Source organism: Thermobia domestica, chromosome 17, assembly GCF_964235325.1.
Source record: "Thermobia domestica chromosome 17, izTheDome1.hap1.1, whole genome shotgun sequence".
NCBI classification, from domain to species: Eukaryota; Metazoa; Arthropoda; class Insecta; order Zygentoma; family Lepismatidae; genus Thermobia; species Thermobia domestica.
Window position 1 is genome coordinate 160,012,021 of NC_137470.1, and position 18,912 is coordinate 160,030,932.

General features: G+C 36.5%; 1 protein-coding gene across 3 annotated transcripts in view; it reads right to left on the reverse strand.

Moving 5' to 3' along the window:
- The window catches only part of Fhos (Formin homology 2 domain containing), a 792,187-nt gene that overhangs the window by 26,742 nt on the left and 746,533 nt on the right, over positions 1-18,912 (reverse strand). For 2 of the 3 annotated variants that reach the window (XM_081744509.1, XM_081744510.1), the window contains 4 exons: positions 15,951-16,143; positions 10,164-10,293; positions 3,652-3,819; positions 2,346-2,428 (listed from right to left, as the gene is read on the reverse strand). In XM_081744509.1, the coding sequence (XP_081600635.1) occupies positions 2,364-2,428; positions 3,652-3,819; positions 10,164-10,293; positions 15,951-16,143 (556 nt within the window). In that variant the 3' untranslated portion in view covers positions 2,346-2,363. The remainder of the gene's footprint in view (positions 1-2,345; positions 2,429-3,651; positions 3,820-10,163; positions 10,294-15,950; positions 16,144-18,912) is intronic. The other variant, XM_081744508.1, reaches the window with a different exon arrangement.

Below are 18,912 nucleotides of genomic sequence, written 5' to 3' on the forward strand. Positions count from 1 at the left end.
AAATATTGTAAAAGCAGAAAAATAAATCATACCACATACTTGAAAATAGTGTGGAACAGTAAATGTCATAAACATGATACTTAGCTGAGTTTAAACTATGAAAGGCAGAACTTGAAGCAAATTAACTACAACATGTTAAAGGATCTATATTCCAGATCAACATTTTTCAAACTCACATCATGCTTCAGGTAACACGACCATCTATGGAATTGAAACGCTAGGTTTGTAAGAGGTTCCAATTCGTAAATTTCTAATCTTCGTTGTTTTCATTGCAACAATATTTCTCTTCTATCGATACTATAGATTCTCACATCTTTAAGTTTGAAAGAGTATTTTTTTTTTCCTTTAGAATACTCTTGAAAAATAGTAAATATGGTTTTTTTGGGGGTAAAAGACAGTAAAATGTTGGAAAAAGTTCAGCAGAAACGGTAAATGTTAATATCCGTTTAACTTTTTTTGGTGGGCTTTATATATATATAGAATAAGAATTTTAGGAAAACTAAAAATGGACCAAAAGATAGTGATCTTAGCCAATAATTAGTTTTTGGATCAGGGGCCACATTTTAGAACGTTACCTAAATCAAGTTTTTGAATTTTCTACGAAACAAATACTCATACTGAGTTAACTGATTGTTTGGCTTTGGCAACACTATATGTAGTTCTCCAGAGATAAGGCGTACAAGAAATTTTTTTGATTAAAATATATTGGATCTTGTATCAGGGATCAGAAAATTTTTGAACGGACCCTAAATCGAGTTTTCGTATTTTCTAGGGAATAAGCACATCATACTAAGTTAACTGATAGTTTGGGTTTGGCTACACTACATGTAGTTCTCCAGATATAAGGCGTACAATGATTTTTTGTTGAACTAAATTGGATCTTTTGACCTAATTAGATCAGGAGCTATAAAATATTTGAACGTGCCCTAAATCAAATTTTCGTATTTTCTATGGAATAAACACACAGTACTGAGTTAAGTGATACTTTGGGTTTGGTTACACTATCTGTAGTTCTCCCGATATAAGATCTACAAGAACAGTTTTGCCTGAAATAGATACAGTGGGTCTTTTGATCCAAAAAGGATATCTTGAGAATGTTGTATTAGGGATATGTATGCATATCAGGAGACGATATAATTAGCCTATTGATGCTCTATTAAGAACTTTCTAAGTACCAGCGCAATGTCTAGACTTGAAAGTGTTTTCTGTGGAAAAAATATTCATGTATTGGTAGAAAATTTTATGTCTACCATTCTTGCTAGGCATATCTATTGTTTTCGTAGATACAAAAGATACTTCATTTTAAGATAACAAAAGATAATGTTCTTAAAGTATATGGAAAAATATAGAGGGTGATTATAATTAAGGTCTCACTTTCAAAATGCAGTAAAAAAAAGAAAAAAAGTACCACTGGTCAGAATGACCTCAAATTTAAACTGAACGTACTTGAAAAAGGGGCAAATGGTATGACATAAAAACAAAAAGGTTCTAAAGTGTATCAATAGATGGCGCAATAAGCGACATAACGAAAGTGGATTCGGCTATAAGTGACATTTTGAATCAAAATACGACGGCTTTGGCATGAGTTGCACATTATACCAACTGCTGTTTAATGTGGATGATTGTTTTGTTTTTGTGGAGGGAAAAAATGACTTCCCAGTCATTCAACAGTTGTGGCACTATTAGTGAAAAGCCCATCCAGCATGGCAAGATCGTCATTTTTCATTAATTTATTCGCAAGTAATATTCATCTTGTGTGGACACCGTAGTCCAGGGGGTTAGAACGTTGGACTCATGTATGCGTGGTCCGGGGTTTGATTCCCGGCCGGTGCTTCCCAATTTTCAACGTCGTGAGGCAAACTGGGGAGTCACATGAAAACAAGACGTGACGGCCACTAGGTTTACAAAGCGCCTGATGCGCTTGCCAGCTGACCACGTGCTCGCCGCTAGGCTCGACGTAGTTCATCTAGTCGCTAGCGGATGGCGCTGGAGCAGGTCACACAAAGGGCTGTTACGCCAGGTGGTATAGTTTTGGAACATTCATCTTGTACGTGATGTAGACTATAATATGAAAACTATTTTTAAAAGTGCAATTTAAAATGTGTATCTTAGACATCTTAAGAAAACCAATTTACAGAAAATCGTGTCAAGTATTACACTCCAACTTTGCACACGAGAAGAAAAATATTGCAATAAAAACAACTACATTCAAGAGCACAGAAATGCGTTACAAAACGTCTTTAAATAGGAGCCATACAAAGCAGAAAACAGTTGCAGTGCCATGCCCTTGTTAATTTCTTATCAGAATTACAGAGAATGAGCATGTTTAAATTAATAACACCTACCCCTCAACGAGACACTATCTATTGATTGTTAGCATCCATCAGCAATGGAAACACATTGTTCTCCCGAGTCCGAGAGCGCTTTACTAAGAAGGGAGAATATACAGATTAGCAGATGCTAAAAGATAAATAAGTTTTTTTTAAAGATGTTCTAGTTGAATTTCCACCACCATCACCTTCATCATTACTTCAACACCAACGCACACACATACACACACACACGAACAGTAATTCTTATGAAGTCATGCCGTACGAGGTATAGATGAGGAAGACCTTGGGTAGCACGTGCATTTACCGCAGAGTGGCTGGAACACAATCACCAATTCGGTATCATCCAAAGGGTCACAACACACACAGTTCATAACAAAAAACATAGAAAATATGTATCAATAATCATTTGCATTCCTAGAAAAAAAAATAGTATAGCAATATTTTAGCGAAAATCATGCATACAGTACTCTACCAATACTTTTCGTCTGGTCAAAAATTAATAAAAGCTTTGACATAATAAAGTAAATAAAAACGAAGTATAAGGTGCAATTATTACCAAATACTATCAAAAATACTAACAGCAGTTGATTTACTAAACTTTTATCAATTGTTTTTTTTTTTAATCGTTACAATCGTTAAAATCGAGTAATTGACCAATTCCATCGGTTCTTTTTTTATTTTTTTATTTCAGATTTATTACATGTCAAAACTTCTAAATGTGTAATCTATTTCATATAAAGGGCACAATTGCTTATCTCAAATTTGATTCAAGCAGTGCCGAGTGGTATTGCGTACAACCTCTCATTTCAATCAGATTACTATGTGCTTTGACCCTTGTGCCTACCTGCCTAGGCATGGGTAATAACGAAAAAAAATGTTCAAACGTTTTCTATTCCGTATTTAAAAAGGTATATTGAGTTTGTAGCATACCATAATATGTAACCCTCGCATTGTTAAAAGATAATCGGTTTTAACAGAAATACATCACAGTAAACAAACGCCTTAATGATTTTTTTTTTAAATCATAATTTCGAGAATGTAATTTGAACTTTGAAGAAACCTCTTTAGACTGACGAATTAAGTTTGAACTAGAGTACTGTATGCAATAAGGAAAAGCAAAAGCAAAGAAAACAACTATATTCGTATGTACTAGCGTTACGAATACATATTGAAACACAATCTCATATAATATGAATGTGTAAATTTATGTACAAATATACGAAACTTAAAATTTTTATTTTCTTGACAAGTAGTTTATCAAATGTTGTAAAGGAAAGTTACAAACCGTTGTGAAATATCCTACATCTCTTTTACTTACAAGATTTTCTATCTGAATGCCTCGTCCTTTTCCGTTCCCGAGGCGTTGTACGGGTTGTGGGAGCTTTAGTTGCCGTTTTCACGAGACTTTCCAGAATTTCGTCATCTCCATCAGTCATGGTATCTGTTGCACATTCGTCTCGTAGAAGAGGTCCAAGTGTTGTTCGACCTATACATAAAGCAACAGATGTAAATCACATGAATTAATTGTCTTCTAGTCCTATAGCATCTTAAATACAGGTAGCCACAAAGTCCCGTTACGCCCTTCATAAATGCTAATGTAAGGCTTTCCACTGTTTCAGATTGTGTGAACAATGCTTGATACTTCCAGTTACAGTATTGAAGAACAAGCAAGTTGTTGGGTGCGTGAGACAAGCTACACAGGTGAAGATACTGGCACAAGTGCGTGCACAGTTTCGAACAAGTTCTCAACGAGATCCTACCCCGAAACAAACACTTTTACGATGGGAACAGATACTATTCGCCACAGGAAATATGAAGGATAAGGAAAGAAGTGGCAGACCGTCTACACGGCAGAAACATGTCGTTTTGTCACGATACCTGGACATGTTGCGGAACTGGTTTGTTTCTCTCTTGGAGTTGCACGGAATCAAAGGGACATGCTGGTTTCAGCATGATGGGGCAACTGCCCATTACGCCCACGCCATACGCGAATATCTTACGGAAAATATTTCCTGGGCGTTGGATTGGTCGTGGTAGTCCGGATCTGCCCACACCACTTATCTGGATATCACGAAGCCCAGACCTCACCACCTGTAACAATGAATGCGTTATGGGGGTTCATAAAGAGCATCGTTGAACGAAACCGTTAGATACCACTGCCGAACTGACAGAAGCTGTGAAACAAGCTTTCACTCAAGTTACACCTGCAATGCTCCGCAAAATGTCGCACAGAACCTGGCGGTGTATTATCCTTTGTCATGAGAATGACAGTCGACAGACTGATCATTTGGACACTTAATGTTTTCTATCTCAATGAAAGATCTTGAAAGTATTGTTCTTCATGTCATTCCGTTCTTTCCGTGTAGTTATTTACGTAGGTTTAGTGGTTTATGTTACTTATTTTCAGGAGTACCGGGACTTTGTGGCCACCCTGTACATCAATATAATATTGTATTCTTAAAAATAGATGTAACAAAGAAAAATACACATAAGATTTTAGCTTTATATATTCACCAATTGGACAAGGTTCTTCAAAGACATGGATCACTGTTTTCTTTACAGCTCACTGAGCATCAATGTCAGTGTAATCCTTCTCTTCTGATCATCATAAAGTTTGTCATTCTATGGTTGCACTCGTAGAATTACAATTTACGCTTGAAGGACTTGAGATGAACAAAAGTTCATCCTCTGTTATATTCCTACTTGCAAACAATGGTCAAACTCATGTTCCTCATATCTGAAATCTACTTATAACTCCTGCCATATTGAATTAAAGCTTAACATATTAAATGAGAAAGTAGCGTGTTTACGTTAAAATGGATTTATCTCTGAAGTTTGATATAAATGATATTTCCAACGTATAATTATTCACTCACTTAAACCCATGACTATATATTTCATTGCATTGTTTGTTAGAGCCTTTCTATTTCAAGTGTGACCCTGCTGGCGTTGCTGTCGATGTATGTTTTCCCGTACCTCCGTTGCTAAAGTTCTTTCAATAGTTGGATGAAAACAAGGTGCCAGATTCACGAGCTTCGCTGTACACTGTCTTGTTAGCCATTCTAAGTAGCCTACGATCTTCACTCGTCACCAAACGACTGAAATTGGCAACACAACCGAGGTCATTCATTTCTTTCTCCAAACCAAAGGAAAAGTAACGCCATACAAAGATGGCGGAGGTGGGGATGAAGTATGTTTCACATATTTTTCGAGGGCACACTTGAAACAGAAAGGCTCTACCTATCATTAAATTTAATGAACCTGGTTACAGAATATAAAATCATTCACCAATAACAAACACTTAATATTTTTTTAATAAAATAATATCTAAATCACCAAATCATTTTTAAATATGACCCCTTAAATAGTTTTAAAAAGTATAAGTAGATGTGAGCAGTTAGCCTCTAGACAAATGCAGTAAACATCTGTTCAACTTTCAGTTGCCGCGAAGTGCCGGGTCGACTTGACGGAAAATTACAAAGCACAGGTTTCCGGGAAAATAGCTTAACTGTTTGAAATGACTTCTGCAGTAGGTTGCACTTGGCTCGAGCCAGGATTTTATCACGTGATTTTTATTAAAATCCGTATACTAAGTGGGGAGGGTGTTAAGATATTTATAATCCAAGTTATTTGTACTCAAATATGTAGTATTTTGTAATATGAAGAAAGAATTTACCATATATTTGTAAAGAAAAATTATTCATATATGCTTTTTCTTCCTCTTCTTTGTCTCTTTCTACTGGAGTGCGCCTTTTTGTATGTGTGTGTGTGTGCCGCTGTTAGAATAATAAATGTATTGCTTATTAAACTAAAAGTAACTTTATATGCCCAACCATATAATTTCAACAAAGGTTGTGAACCCAGAAGACCCAGGAATTCATGAACTGTGGCTATAAGTTACAATGTAAAATATACTGAGTCGTAAATTTTATATTTGTGGATGTACTCTTTACGTACTTACTCCATCAAATCAACGTAAGAAAATAGATGCAAAATCTAAACCTTACATTATGGTACCGGTAGGCTATTGCGAACATACGAAAGGGTATAGGTTACCTGATCCCACAAAACCTGGTAAAGTGATAAAGACAAGGAATTTTAAATTTTTAGAGCACAGCATAAATAAATATTCAAATGTGAATAACAATGTTTGTAATTCTGATAGAGTAATGTCACCTACTGTAACTTACCAACCTTAATCTAACAAACAAAATGTTTCAAAATGTTAGTAATGCAGTATCTAATTCAGGGGAAGTTGTAAGTAATGACGTAGATTCTAATTCTGGTGCAGAGCTCTCTCGTGGCTAAGTGGTTAGCGTACGCGCCTTTGGCATGGGAGACCTGGGTTCGATTCCCGGCGGGAGCTCATATGGTTCGGATTCCACGTTAATCAGTAGGTCCACGTCTCATATAGCCTCGCTGCTGAACGGTACGCTAAACTAAAATCAACCCAACTCTAATCCTGGTGCAATGCAAAACATGGATTCGAATGAGTCTCAGTTCAATAATTCGGTTGAAGAAATGTATGAGTTATCAGAGGAAGAATGTATAAACGTTAGGCCTCATGGGGAACATAGAGCTCCTGTTTAGACAAAAGATTATGACATGTCTTATGTATCTGTACACACAATGTCAGATCTTGATGACCCTGTAAGTTTTGATGAAGCCATGTCATGGAAAAACAGTAAAGCATGGAAAAATACTATGGATGAAGAATATTAATCACTATTGAAAAATAATGTATGGGAATTGGTTGAATGTCCAAGAGATGCCAATGTTATTAAATGTAAATGGGTTTAACAAAAGAAAAACCGACACTAGTGGAAATTTAATTAACACATTGATTGCCAGAGTGAAATCGGGTAAGGTGCATCGTGGGGTCATTTTTATTGGAGGAAAATAGTATTAAAATGATCGAATAATTTCTGGGAAAGAAACTATCAGAAGCCGGAAACCAAGGTTGCCGAACATCTTTCTGAGGCTGGAGAATTTATTTTACCATTTAAAAGATGTGCTTGTGCATCACCGGTGATTAACACGGCCTCAAAAGCAAGGATTTAAAGCCTGTGAATCACATATGATACACGTAGCTCCATAAAGTACACCCCCTGTGAATCATCGGTGATGCACATGGCGGTAAACGTGTTAAATATAAAGCAAGATTGGTGGCAAAGGATTTTGCACAAAAATATGGTGTTAATTATGATGAAACGTTCGCTCCAGTTATAAGGCAGCCAACAGTAAGATTATTGTTTGCCTTGGGGGTTGAACGAGACATGGTATAGATCATATTGATGTTAATACAGCACTTCTGAATGGCTATCTCAAAGAGACCTTGTATATGAAACAACCATTGGGTTATGATAGTGGGGATCAGAACAAGGTATATTTACTGACAAAGAGTATTTATGGTTTGAAACAAGCCGGTAGAACATGGAACATGAAATTTTGACTAACATAGGATACAAACAGTGTAAATGTGAACCTTGTGTGTATGTTTAGGATATAGAAGATAAGAAAGTAATATTCGGATTATATGTTGATGATTTTTTATTTTTAGTGAAAACAGAAGTGATAAAGAAAAACTAATCAAGGCATTGCAACGTAACTTTGATGTAAAAGCCTAGGACCTGTAAAGAATTGTCTTGATATGAATGTAGACACAGAAAAAAAAACTTGAACCTATCACGAAAGGAATATGTAAAGAATTTGTTAGCTAAGTTTAACATGACAAATTGCAAATCTGTTTCAACTCCGATGGAAGTAAATTTAAAACTGGAAAAAGCTAGTGTATGTGAAACTAAATATCCGTATCAGAAACTAATTGGATATTTAATGTATCTTTCGGTATGTACAAGGCCCGACATTGCATATGTTTGTAGTAAACTAAGTCAGTTGAATAACTGCTATGACAAAACACATTGGTTAGCAGCAAAGAGAGTGTTAAGATATTTAGTAGGAACGATAGACTACAGTCTTCAGACTACACGCCATCAGAAAAGTGAAGATGGCGTAAGAATCTTCGCAGATACTGACTGGGCAGGTGATGTAACCGATAGAAAAACATACACAGGTTTTGTTGTAAAGTTAGAAAACTCAACTGTAAATTGGGAGTCAAGGAAACAAAAAACTATTGCCTATTCTAGTACTGAAGCAGAATACTATAGTATAGGGGATGCAACAAAAGAGGCAAAGTTCATCAGTAATTTCTTAGGTGAGATATGGGAATTCAGCTCACAAATTACTTTGTATAATGATAATCAGAATGCTCAAAGATTCGTTGAAAATGGTCAACAGCATAGACGAATGGAACATATTGACGTACGTCATCATTTAGTAAGAGATGCTGTGGAACAGGGTATAATACATATTGAATATAAATAAACTGATCGTATGGTAGCAGCCACATTAGCTAAAGCTCTCTCGAAATGTAAACATGATAAATATATTAACCAGTTAGGCTTAAAAGGTATTGGATAAGTACCCACATATTTGAGTAAGGGGAAGTGTTAAGATATATAATCCAAGTTGTTTGTACTCAAATATGTAGTATTTTGTAATATGAAAAAAGAGTTTACCATACATTTGTAAGGCAAATATTTTCATAATGCTTCTTCTTCTTCTTCTCCTTCTTTGTCTCTTTATACTGGAGTGCGTCTTTTGTATGTGTGTGTGTGTTTGTGCCGCTGTTAGAATAATAAAGGTACTGCTTATTAAGCTAAAAGTAACTTTATATGCCCAACCTTATAATTTCAACAGAGGGGATCAAAATTTATGCCAAAAATATAGATCTCATGAGCCCCTTAATACTTTTAAAATCAATATTTGAAGATAGTACCTGGATTGATCTGGGTTTTCACCATTACACTTCGGTTGAGATGCATATTCTAAGGGAGGAAATGTACGAGAGTTGTCCAGAAAGTACCAGACGTTTTAGCCTATCATGGCCGTGGGCGGGGCTAGAGTCGCCATCTTGGTGTCAAAACGTTGCCACGCTCAGTACACATCCATCTGTGGTAGCGTGAGGACTGTGACGCTCTTTCTGTGCTTTCTGTAACGTGCTACAATGTGCGCTGCAATAGAAAAATCCCCCCTCTTGTGAAGTGCGTTCTGTGATTAGGGTTTTGTTGGCAAAAAATCAAGTCAATTGAAATCCATCGCCAACTGTGTGAAGTGTACAGACATGGAATAATGAGTGGAGGCTGAATGAGGCAATGGTACATTGATTTTAAAAATGACAGTTACAATATTCATGATGAGGATCGCAGTGGATGGTTTTGGATGGGAAGTATTCAATCATCCATCATACAGCCCGGATTTGGCGTTTAGCGACTACCACCTCTTCCAAGCAATGAAGACATGACTCGCTACACAATGCTTTGATACTGACTCCAAACTGCATGCCGGTGTAAGCCAGTGGTTGAAATTGAAGGGGCAGATTTCTACCGCGACGGTATTGAAAAACTTGTGCCACGGTATGATAAGTACCTTGATTTGCTTGGCGATTATAGCTTAAGAGTGTCCCTTTCAAAGGTATATAATACAATTTGGTTTATCCACTTATTACTTTTTCATTTCAATACATGTTACTTTCTGGATAGCCCTCGTATTTAAACTTTTCACAAAGAATAACGACTGCACCTTGAACTTGAGATGAACATTTGAACATAGCACATTAGTCGAACTTGTTTTTTATCATTTGATTTCTATTCAAATATGCATCCTAAGGGTGAAAATGGGATTCAAATAATTTCTAAAAATCTATTCTTTACGTGCAACCTTCTGTACTCCACCTTGTAGCAAATGGTTAAGTTACTACAGATATTTTACCTAGATCCTTCCTTTGTCGCCTCCAGGGCAGAGTACCGTGAAGTGATTCAGCGTCTGATATATCGCTTCCACCAAGCAGCTGCCGCAACTCAGCGTCGGCACGATCTTCTTTGCTTTTAAATTTACCCATCTGAAAGTACAGAAACATTAATTAGCTGTAAATTAATCTCTGTAGTTTGAGGTGATTTCATTGGACAGACAATAATTTAATATCAGTGGCACTTAACGCATTAAAAACAACAAAAAGCTTGATAGTAAGTCGAAATCTCTATTTTAAAGTTTGTTACCCTAAGAATATTCGGATCCAAGAGGAACGGGAATGGCAGAAACTTCATAACGCGGAACTGCGTAATTTATACCGTATACCAAATATTGTTGGGATCATCAAATCTAGGAGGCTTAGGTGGGCAGGTCATGTAGCCAGAATGGAAGAAAGTAGGAATGCTTTCAAAGTCTTAACTGGAAGTCCCATCGGAAAACGACCATTAGGAAGACCTAGGCGTAGATGGGAGGACAATATTAAGATGGATCTCGCAGAAATATAAATATAAAGTAGAAGCTGGAGCCAGTTGGCTAACGATAGAAATCAATGGAGAACTTTTGCGAACGCGTCATTGAACCTCCGCGTTCCATAGGCCATAGAGTGAGTTTGTTACCCTAAACAGTGTAACAGTGTTTGTGAGTGAGTTACCCTAAACAAATAGTTCAATGTAGATACAACGAAGAATGGATACAATTCTTAGTGGTAGAGCAGTCACCTCTGGTGCATGGGGTCCTTGGTTCGATCCCAACTCGGGCCAAATGAACTTTGTGGTGGACAAACACCGTGTGCGTGGGTTTTGCCGTTTTCTCCTACTTTCTTCATTCCAACCATTTCATTCATTTCTCATCATCACTCTCTCCTTTAGCCTAGCCAACATAACCGTGGAACGCAAAATTTAAAGATTTCATTTCATGGATACAATTCTGGGCAATTCCTGAGTATCATTCACCACTTGTTTGCTACATTCACAATAGTCTAATTAACGCAGTATTCATTTCCAACATGGTGCTTAGTTTACTCTGTATCGTTACAGTTCAAATGACTAGTACCCTCGTCTATATAATTTGTTCACAGTATACCTTCATCGATATACCAGGTTGTTTAACCCCACAATGAATAGTGGGACAGATATGGGTCTTAATGTTAAATAATCTGTTCTTTCCTACATAACGGTATGTAGTTGCTAATGCATGTTCAGCCAGATTGGGAACGTTCGAAGCTAGTTGTAATTCTACAGTTTCCGCATAGATGGCACTATTAAGCGTACCGGTACTTCATTTACCCATTTTTGTCTTCTTTTGCAAAACTATTTTTCCACATTTTTTTTTTTTTTTTTTTTTTAAATCATGCATTGTAGAGTTACAAGTATTGAGCCTTCAGAAGTCAAAATTGAGACTACATTTATTGCTATTGAAAAACAACACTTTAAAACCGTATATGCACCATTTTATTTCATGATTTTCTGCCACTTTTCCGGCAGACTACAATTCCTTTGCTATAAAACTTGTTTGGTCTCTGGTAAAAAAAAAAAAAAAAAATAAATAAAAAAAATAAAAAAAAGTGACGTGTGATTTTTACAGACCTCTTTTGAAACTAACTTAACACCACTCTGCGAGTTCTACAGAGACCAAAACAAATTACAACTGACGGTGCCAGGTCTGAGCTTTACAGTGGATCTATTAAATCCTTCCAAGTTCTCTCAATTTCTGACGTGTTGTTAAGGATGTATGTAGCCTGGTGTTGTCAGCTTGTAAACGACACTCTCTGTTGACAATCTCGGCCATTTTTTTTTCACTACGAGGTTTATTTGCACCAACTGTCGAAAGTACAGGTCCGAGTTTACCGTTCTGCCCGACGGCAGTAGCTGATGATGCACAATGCCCCTTCAATCTCACAAGACCAACAGCATAACCTTCTTGACCGTCAGTGTAGGCTTTACCACATACTGTGGAGCTTTAAGCTTCAACTACGATCTTCTTCACACATTGTTATCATTAACTATCCAATTATCATTGCTCGTGATCAACCATTTCAAAAATTGGCTCGAGTTCACTACGTTTCAGTAGAAATTCACAGAGAAATTCAATTGAGTAACTGTTTTTAAGGCAAATAATATACTTATTACTTATTATGTTATATTTACGGTTCCCAACCTATGGGTAGTCAAATTTTAATTTCATATTTTCCAAAGCAAACATTCATACACCGAACTCATCTAATTGGGATTAAACTTGACATGGCGGTGAACTCTGAACTGTTTATTGTTGTGTGAAGTTTTACATTATGCAGGTTTTTGGGTTCCCAAAGTTATGCACAATCAAATTTCTAAGTCATTCGATATACTAAAAACAAAATAAATACCGTTTAGGTATCAATTAAAGATCAGTGTTGGACAATACAAAATAAAAATCTAATGAACAATGATTTTCTTTTTGCGACTATCCGTATTTCACTGTTTTTAACAGTATAGGTTAAAAGCGTGAAGAGAAATTATTAAGGTATTTTACAGAAGAAATTGCATTTTCAGGGATATAATCCAAAGTGTATCAAAAAGGATCTCACGCCTTTGAAAACTCATATTGAATTATTCATTTATCTTACAGAGATGGTTTTGGTGTCATTTTGTAGCAAAATACATCAAGTTTTGACTCACGTAGTACACTAGTTCGGGAACAAGCCACTGCAAGCGCTAGCGGCAAATGTAGAAAAGATGTCTGCCTATATTGGTCCCAAGCGTGCTAGCTGTGTGTTTTGGTTTGAAGAATCCAAGTCTGCGACGTAATTTTCGTACAAAGTATGGTAAAGATCCTCCCATTAGGCCTACTATTTATCAGTGGCATAAGTATTTTATTGAAACTAAACGTTTGGTAAGAGACAAGAAATCTTCAGGCCGTCCGCGTACGTTTTAAGACGTTGTAGAGCAAATGAGACAAAGCTTTGTGAACAGTCCTACAAAATCAACTTGGCGTGCTTCTCGACAGCTGGGCGTCCCACACATGACAGTTTGGCGTGTGTTGAGAAAACGGTTGTATCTCAAACCGTACAAATTACAAATGGAGCAAAAATTAAGACACTGATAGAACTGCTCGTAAGGAATTTTGTGTAGAAATTCTACAGAAATCCACTTCAGTGCCGCATCACAAATGGGAGCCACATTGAACATCTCTAGGCATAAGGTTAAAAAAAAAAAAAAAAAAAAAAACGATGTATTTTACTAGAAATTGACACTAAAGCCATGTCTGTAAGCTAAATAAATAAATAAATATGACTTTTCAAAGTTGTAAAGTCCTTTTTGATACACCCTGTAGAAGCTATGGTAGGACAAAAAATAAGAAAGGAAAGAACAAGATAGTAACTGTTAGACCGTATTAAAGTGAGCAACTCTTACGTTTAAATCAACAGGAAAAGAAGCGTATGGGACACCTTGATGTAGTCAATTTGCTGGACAAATGGCGTACAAGCGATGATGTGCTAAACCAGGCAATAATAAATGCATATGAATGACGAGATAACTAATGGAACAATACAGTGAAAGAAAATGGGAGTACGAAAGGGAAATCCAGGCTTGAAGTAGTTGATGCAATATTTAGGGCCGCGATGGCTCAGTGGTAGAGCGTTCACCTCTGGTGCCTGGGGTCATTGGTTCGATCCCAGCTCACGCCAAGTAAGCTTTGTGGTGGACAAACACTGTGTGCGTGGGTTTCCTTGGGATTCGTCCGTTTCCTCTCACTTTCTTCATTCCACCATTTCATTCCTCGTCATCACCGTCTCCTTAAGCCTAACCGACATAATCATGGGACGTAAAACTAAAATATATTTTTTTTTTAATTTTGATGCAATATTTACACAATTGAGTTCTTTCGTGGCTAAGCGGTTAGCATACGCGCCTGGTGTGGGAGAACCGGATTAATTCCCGGCGGGAGCTCATGTGGTTCAGATTCCACGTTAATCAGTAGGTCCACGTCTCATATAGTCTCGCCGCTGGACGGGACGTTAAACTCAACAATATTTACACAATTGAAAAACATGTTTTGCTGCGTTCTACTATGATTAAAATATTTAATCTATATCTCTTAATTTAGCCATTTCTACGGCCAATATTCTCGGATCGGATAAATTGATTTGAATAGGTTCCTGGTGTCATTTAATACACTAAGAATAATGATGTAATAAAGCACTTAATTCGAAGCAAGAGATCACATATTTGACCCCGGAAAACACAATTAATTATCTGAGTATATGAACTTATTTTCTTACAAAGTAGTTTACTTGGGACAGCATAGATTTTCCCTGTAGTTCAGGTGTATTTTGAAGAATTTTCAAACGGCCTTTTAGGAAACTGAGAATAACAGAACCGTATGACCCACACAATACAATATATTGTTTGTGATTCAAGTCGGATTCCTTCTAGCAGTTTAGTGAACAGCCGAAAATGCAACTTTTTTCAAATGATGCTTATCTTGCTTCATTCGTTTCCATGGAGAAAAATAGAAAAAAATAATAAAAATAAAAAGGTTAAACACTCCTGAATAGACCACATTTTAGCAGGACTCTTCTTCTTTTACGCCATTTTCCCAGTTAACTGGGGTCGGATTTTCCGATCGCTGTTCTCCATCTGTTTCTATCTTGTGTCCCCACTTCTTCTTTGGCCGGCCTGGGGCTCGTTTCCCACTCACTTCTGTGGCATCTACGCGATGAGCTACGTATTCCAAAGATCTTCTTCTTACATGCCCAAAACATCTCAGTCTACTTTCTTACAGTTTTTCCACTACTGGTCTCACCTTGACTGTTCTCCTAGGGCCGCGGTGGCTCAGTGGTAGAGCGTTCACCTCTGGTGCTTGGGGTTCCGGGTTCGATCCCAGCTCCCGCCAAGTGAACTTTGTGGTGGACAAACACCGTGTGCGTGGGTTTTCTCGGGGTTCTCCCGTTTCCTCCCACTTTCTTCATTCCACCTTTTCATTCATTACTCATTATCACCGTTTCCTTTAGCCTAACCGGCATAGCCGTGGGACGTAAAACTCAAAGATTTCATTTCTGACAGTTCTCCGAATCATTTCATTCTTAATTTTGTCCCTCCGCGTCATTCCACACATCCATCGCAGCATTTTCATCTCCACAACATGCAATTTCTGTTCCTCTCGCTTCTTCGTCGTCCAATATTCCGCTCCGTATAATAAGGTAGGTCTCCCTACTGTTTTGCATGCTTTTCCTTTAAGGCGTATTGGTGCCCTAGTGTCTCACAACACTCCTGCCACTTCTCTCCATTTCGTTCAAAGGCAGCTAATCCTGCTGTTTACATCTTCTTCTATTCCTGCATTTTCCTGCAGAATTGATTCCAAGAACTTGAATTTCTTCGTCGTTACCATCTCTTTTTCGTCTAGTTGTATTCTTGTATTCTCTATTACATTTTTCCTGAAAGGCCAATGTAAATATTATTTCTTAGTTCTATTAATTCTAAGCGCTTTCCTTTCCAGTTTTCCTCTCCAGGCATCTAATTTTTCTTGCACAGCTACCTTGCAGCTTACCAGCACGATACTATCCGCAAATAGCATATTCCAAGTGATGCTAACTCTTTAACAGTGTCGAAAGCCACATTATTTGAATTAGTTGCTCAGAACGGCATTTCTATAGCATTTTATACCTTTTTTTTTTTTTTTTTTTGAGTATTTTACGCTATTCCTCCAATTTTCTAAAATCATAAAACTACTTTTTACATGCTTATACGACAAATTATATATACTTACATCTGTAATCATTTTTCCACGAGTTTTATTTCTTTCCCGATGATTAGCCTTTTTCTCTCTCTGTTGAATAACTCTTTCCCGCGTCGTTCTATATTCCAAGGAGAACTCGGAGATAATTTTGCAGAAGTCATTCGGTTTGGTTTCCTGGACTCGATGAAGAGGAATTCCTAGCCACATCAGGAACTTATGGAACCTTCAATAGCAAAAACATATGTTTTAAACAAATCACATCTTTCGATTTATTCACAAACCAAAGCTGACACTTAAAGAAATTAGAAACAATATATTGTCTAATTAAATAAATATAGACATTTATTCAACCGTTTAAAATAATTAGACAACGTTCTACTTTAAGAGCCTGACATACTAAATATTATACAAAATTTACCATTTTTCTTTTGCTTGTTTTTCATAAATAAAAGGACATAATGGAATGCAACTTACTACAATCATAGATAATGTTATTCTACAGCAGATAATATGAACCTGAAGAATTTTCAGTGTTGCCATCCATAGAAATTACAGTGTTGCCAGAATAACATTTCCCCCAAAATCTAAGTTAAGGCAACAACTAGAGGAACGAACTCTACTGCATTTGAATACGTGTCATATTGTTTTGGAATCCTGTGAACTACTTTTTAAATAACATTGTTTAGTTTTAATAATTGTATGTTGAAACTATTCTGTTTATTAAAACTAAATACAACTATTATTTAACAGATTGACTGCCATGAGACCCAAAATTGGGTCTCAACTGGTGTCATTCATGAGACCGTGATACCCACTTTTGTATCTCACCATGTATGGGTTTCACATGTCATTTGTTAACATGATAAAAAATAGTCTTTTGGCTCCAGAATGTTACACGATACTCGTAGCCTGGCCCTAGAAAGCAACCGGCGCTTATAACAGTAGTGTCAAAATGGACGTACCATGTTGACTCATTTCCGCATTTTTTATTACTGGGCCCCAAAGACTGTTACAAACAATCTGACCTTGGCAGGCAACCTGTTAAAAAGTAGTTCACAGGATTGCAAGACAACATGATAAGGTAATAAAATGCAGTTGAGTTCGTTCCTTTAGTCGCTGCCATAACTTAGATTTTGGATTAAATGTTATTCTGGCAACACAGTAATTTCCATGGATGGCAACACTGAAAATTCTTCAGGTTCATATTTTCTGTTGTAGAATAACATTATCTATGATTGTGGTACGTTGCACTTCATTATCTCCTATCACTTATGAACAACAAGCAAAAAAAAAAAAAAGTAAGTTTTGTATTATTTTTAGTATGCCAGGCTCTAAAAGGATAAATTCAAAAATTTAAATTTAATCTTGAACCAACAACAATCTGAGTGAATAATATCGCTTCTTTCTAATGAATATTTTGCTGCCAACTTATATCTATAAAAGAATACATAACTCCCCAACAAATACGTATTATTAAATCCTTATAGTTTACATGGATTACCGCAATCATTCAACATATTTAGTAATATACAAATACTAGTAATCCTACTTCCATTCAACTATCAATTATGATCTGAGCCTTTACCTTTTCTTCTGCAAGCAGTTAACAGAGAGTATCAAATTATTAAACATTTATCACCAAACAGTTTCATACTGGTTTCACGAGATGTACAGGGAGATTTTTTAAAACTCACGAATTTCATTTGGATCTAGAATTTCTAACTCAAGTCTGATTTTCATACTGTTTGTGGCAATTGGTCAAGGAAGGATGGAAGACTTGTTTAAATTCAACCGAGATAATGTCGATCTCGCCTCAAGAAAAGCAGCAAATTTTCGCCAGTGTACCTTACAATTAAAATGAGTTTTTTTTTTTTTTTTTTTAATATTTTTGAAGCAAAACTGCAGAAAACAAATTAAGTGTTAGTGGTAATGTCCATAAACTACATGTTGAATAGCTATAGCCGGTTTCTTGCCACAAACGACGGAGAGATTTCTTGGGTGACCTAAGGAGTCGATAACTGACTTCTTTCACAACACCCGCCTGCGGGATCCGATGCTTCTCTGTCTCATTCAGAACCCATCCTGTTTCTTCCAATTTATTCACTAGTCACCACGTTATATTCCTATCTGGGGAAGAATGTGAGGCAAATTTGTTTCTGAATGCCCTTTGCATAGGAACAACAGAACGTTCTCCAAAGTTTTAACGATAAACTTATGTTGTTCCAAAGAGTACACTATTCTCACGGTGCGCTTATCATACTCACACAGTATCACAGAATTGTACAACACAATTCCCAATACAACCGGCCCAGTTTCCTGTTTCTTATTGACCTTGGCAAGTTTGCCATCTAACGAAGACGACTCAAATCTCCACACCACACCGCACTTCATTCCAATTGTAAGGTACACTGGCGAAAATTTGCTGTTTTTCTTGAGGCGTAATCGATATTACCCCAAATGAATTTAAACCAATAAACATAGTCCCATAAATTTCCCATCCTTCCTTGATCATTTGCCACAAACCGCATAAAAATCGGACCTCAGTTAGAAATTCTAAACCCAAATGATATCCGTGAGTTTTAAAAGAACCACCCTGTACTTCTTGATATAAGCTAACTGTAAGTAGATATGTCAATCTATTTTGTAGATAAGAGCTTCGGTCCATTCTTTCTGTACAATATCTGCATTATATTCGCATACAATCAAATTGTTGCAACAAACATAAGATACTTCATTTAAACTACCAAACATGTTCAATAGGATATCGAACAATGTTCACTTTTCAAATAGATATATTTTGGGTTGGCTCGAATGTTTTATATCAATCTGAAAAATACCGTACTGAAAGCCGTACTAGCAGTATGTAAAAATATGCCTCACCTCGTCTACTTCTATATTTTTTTAATCAATAATAACTAAGGTAATATATCACTTATTATTTTTATGTTAAAAGTGAAATTTTATATGTGGTAAGACTTTTATTTATCATGGA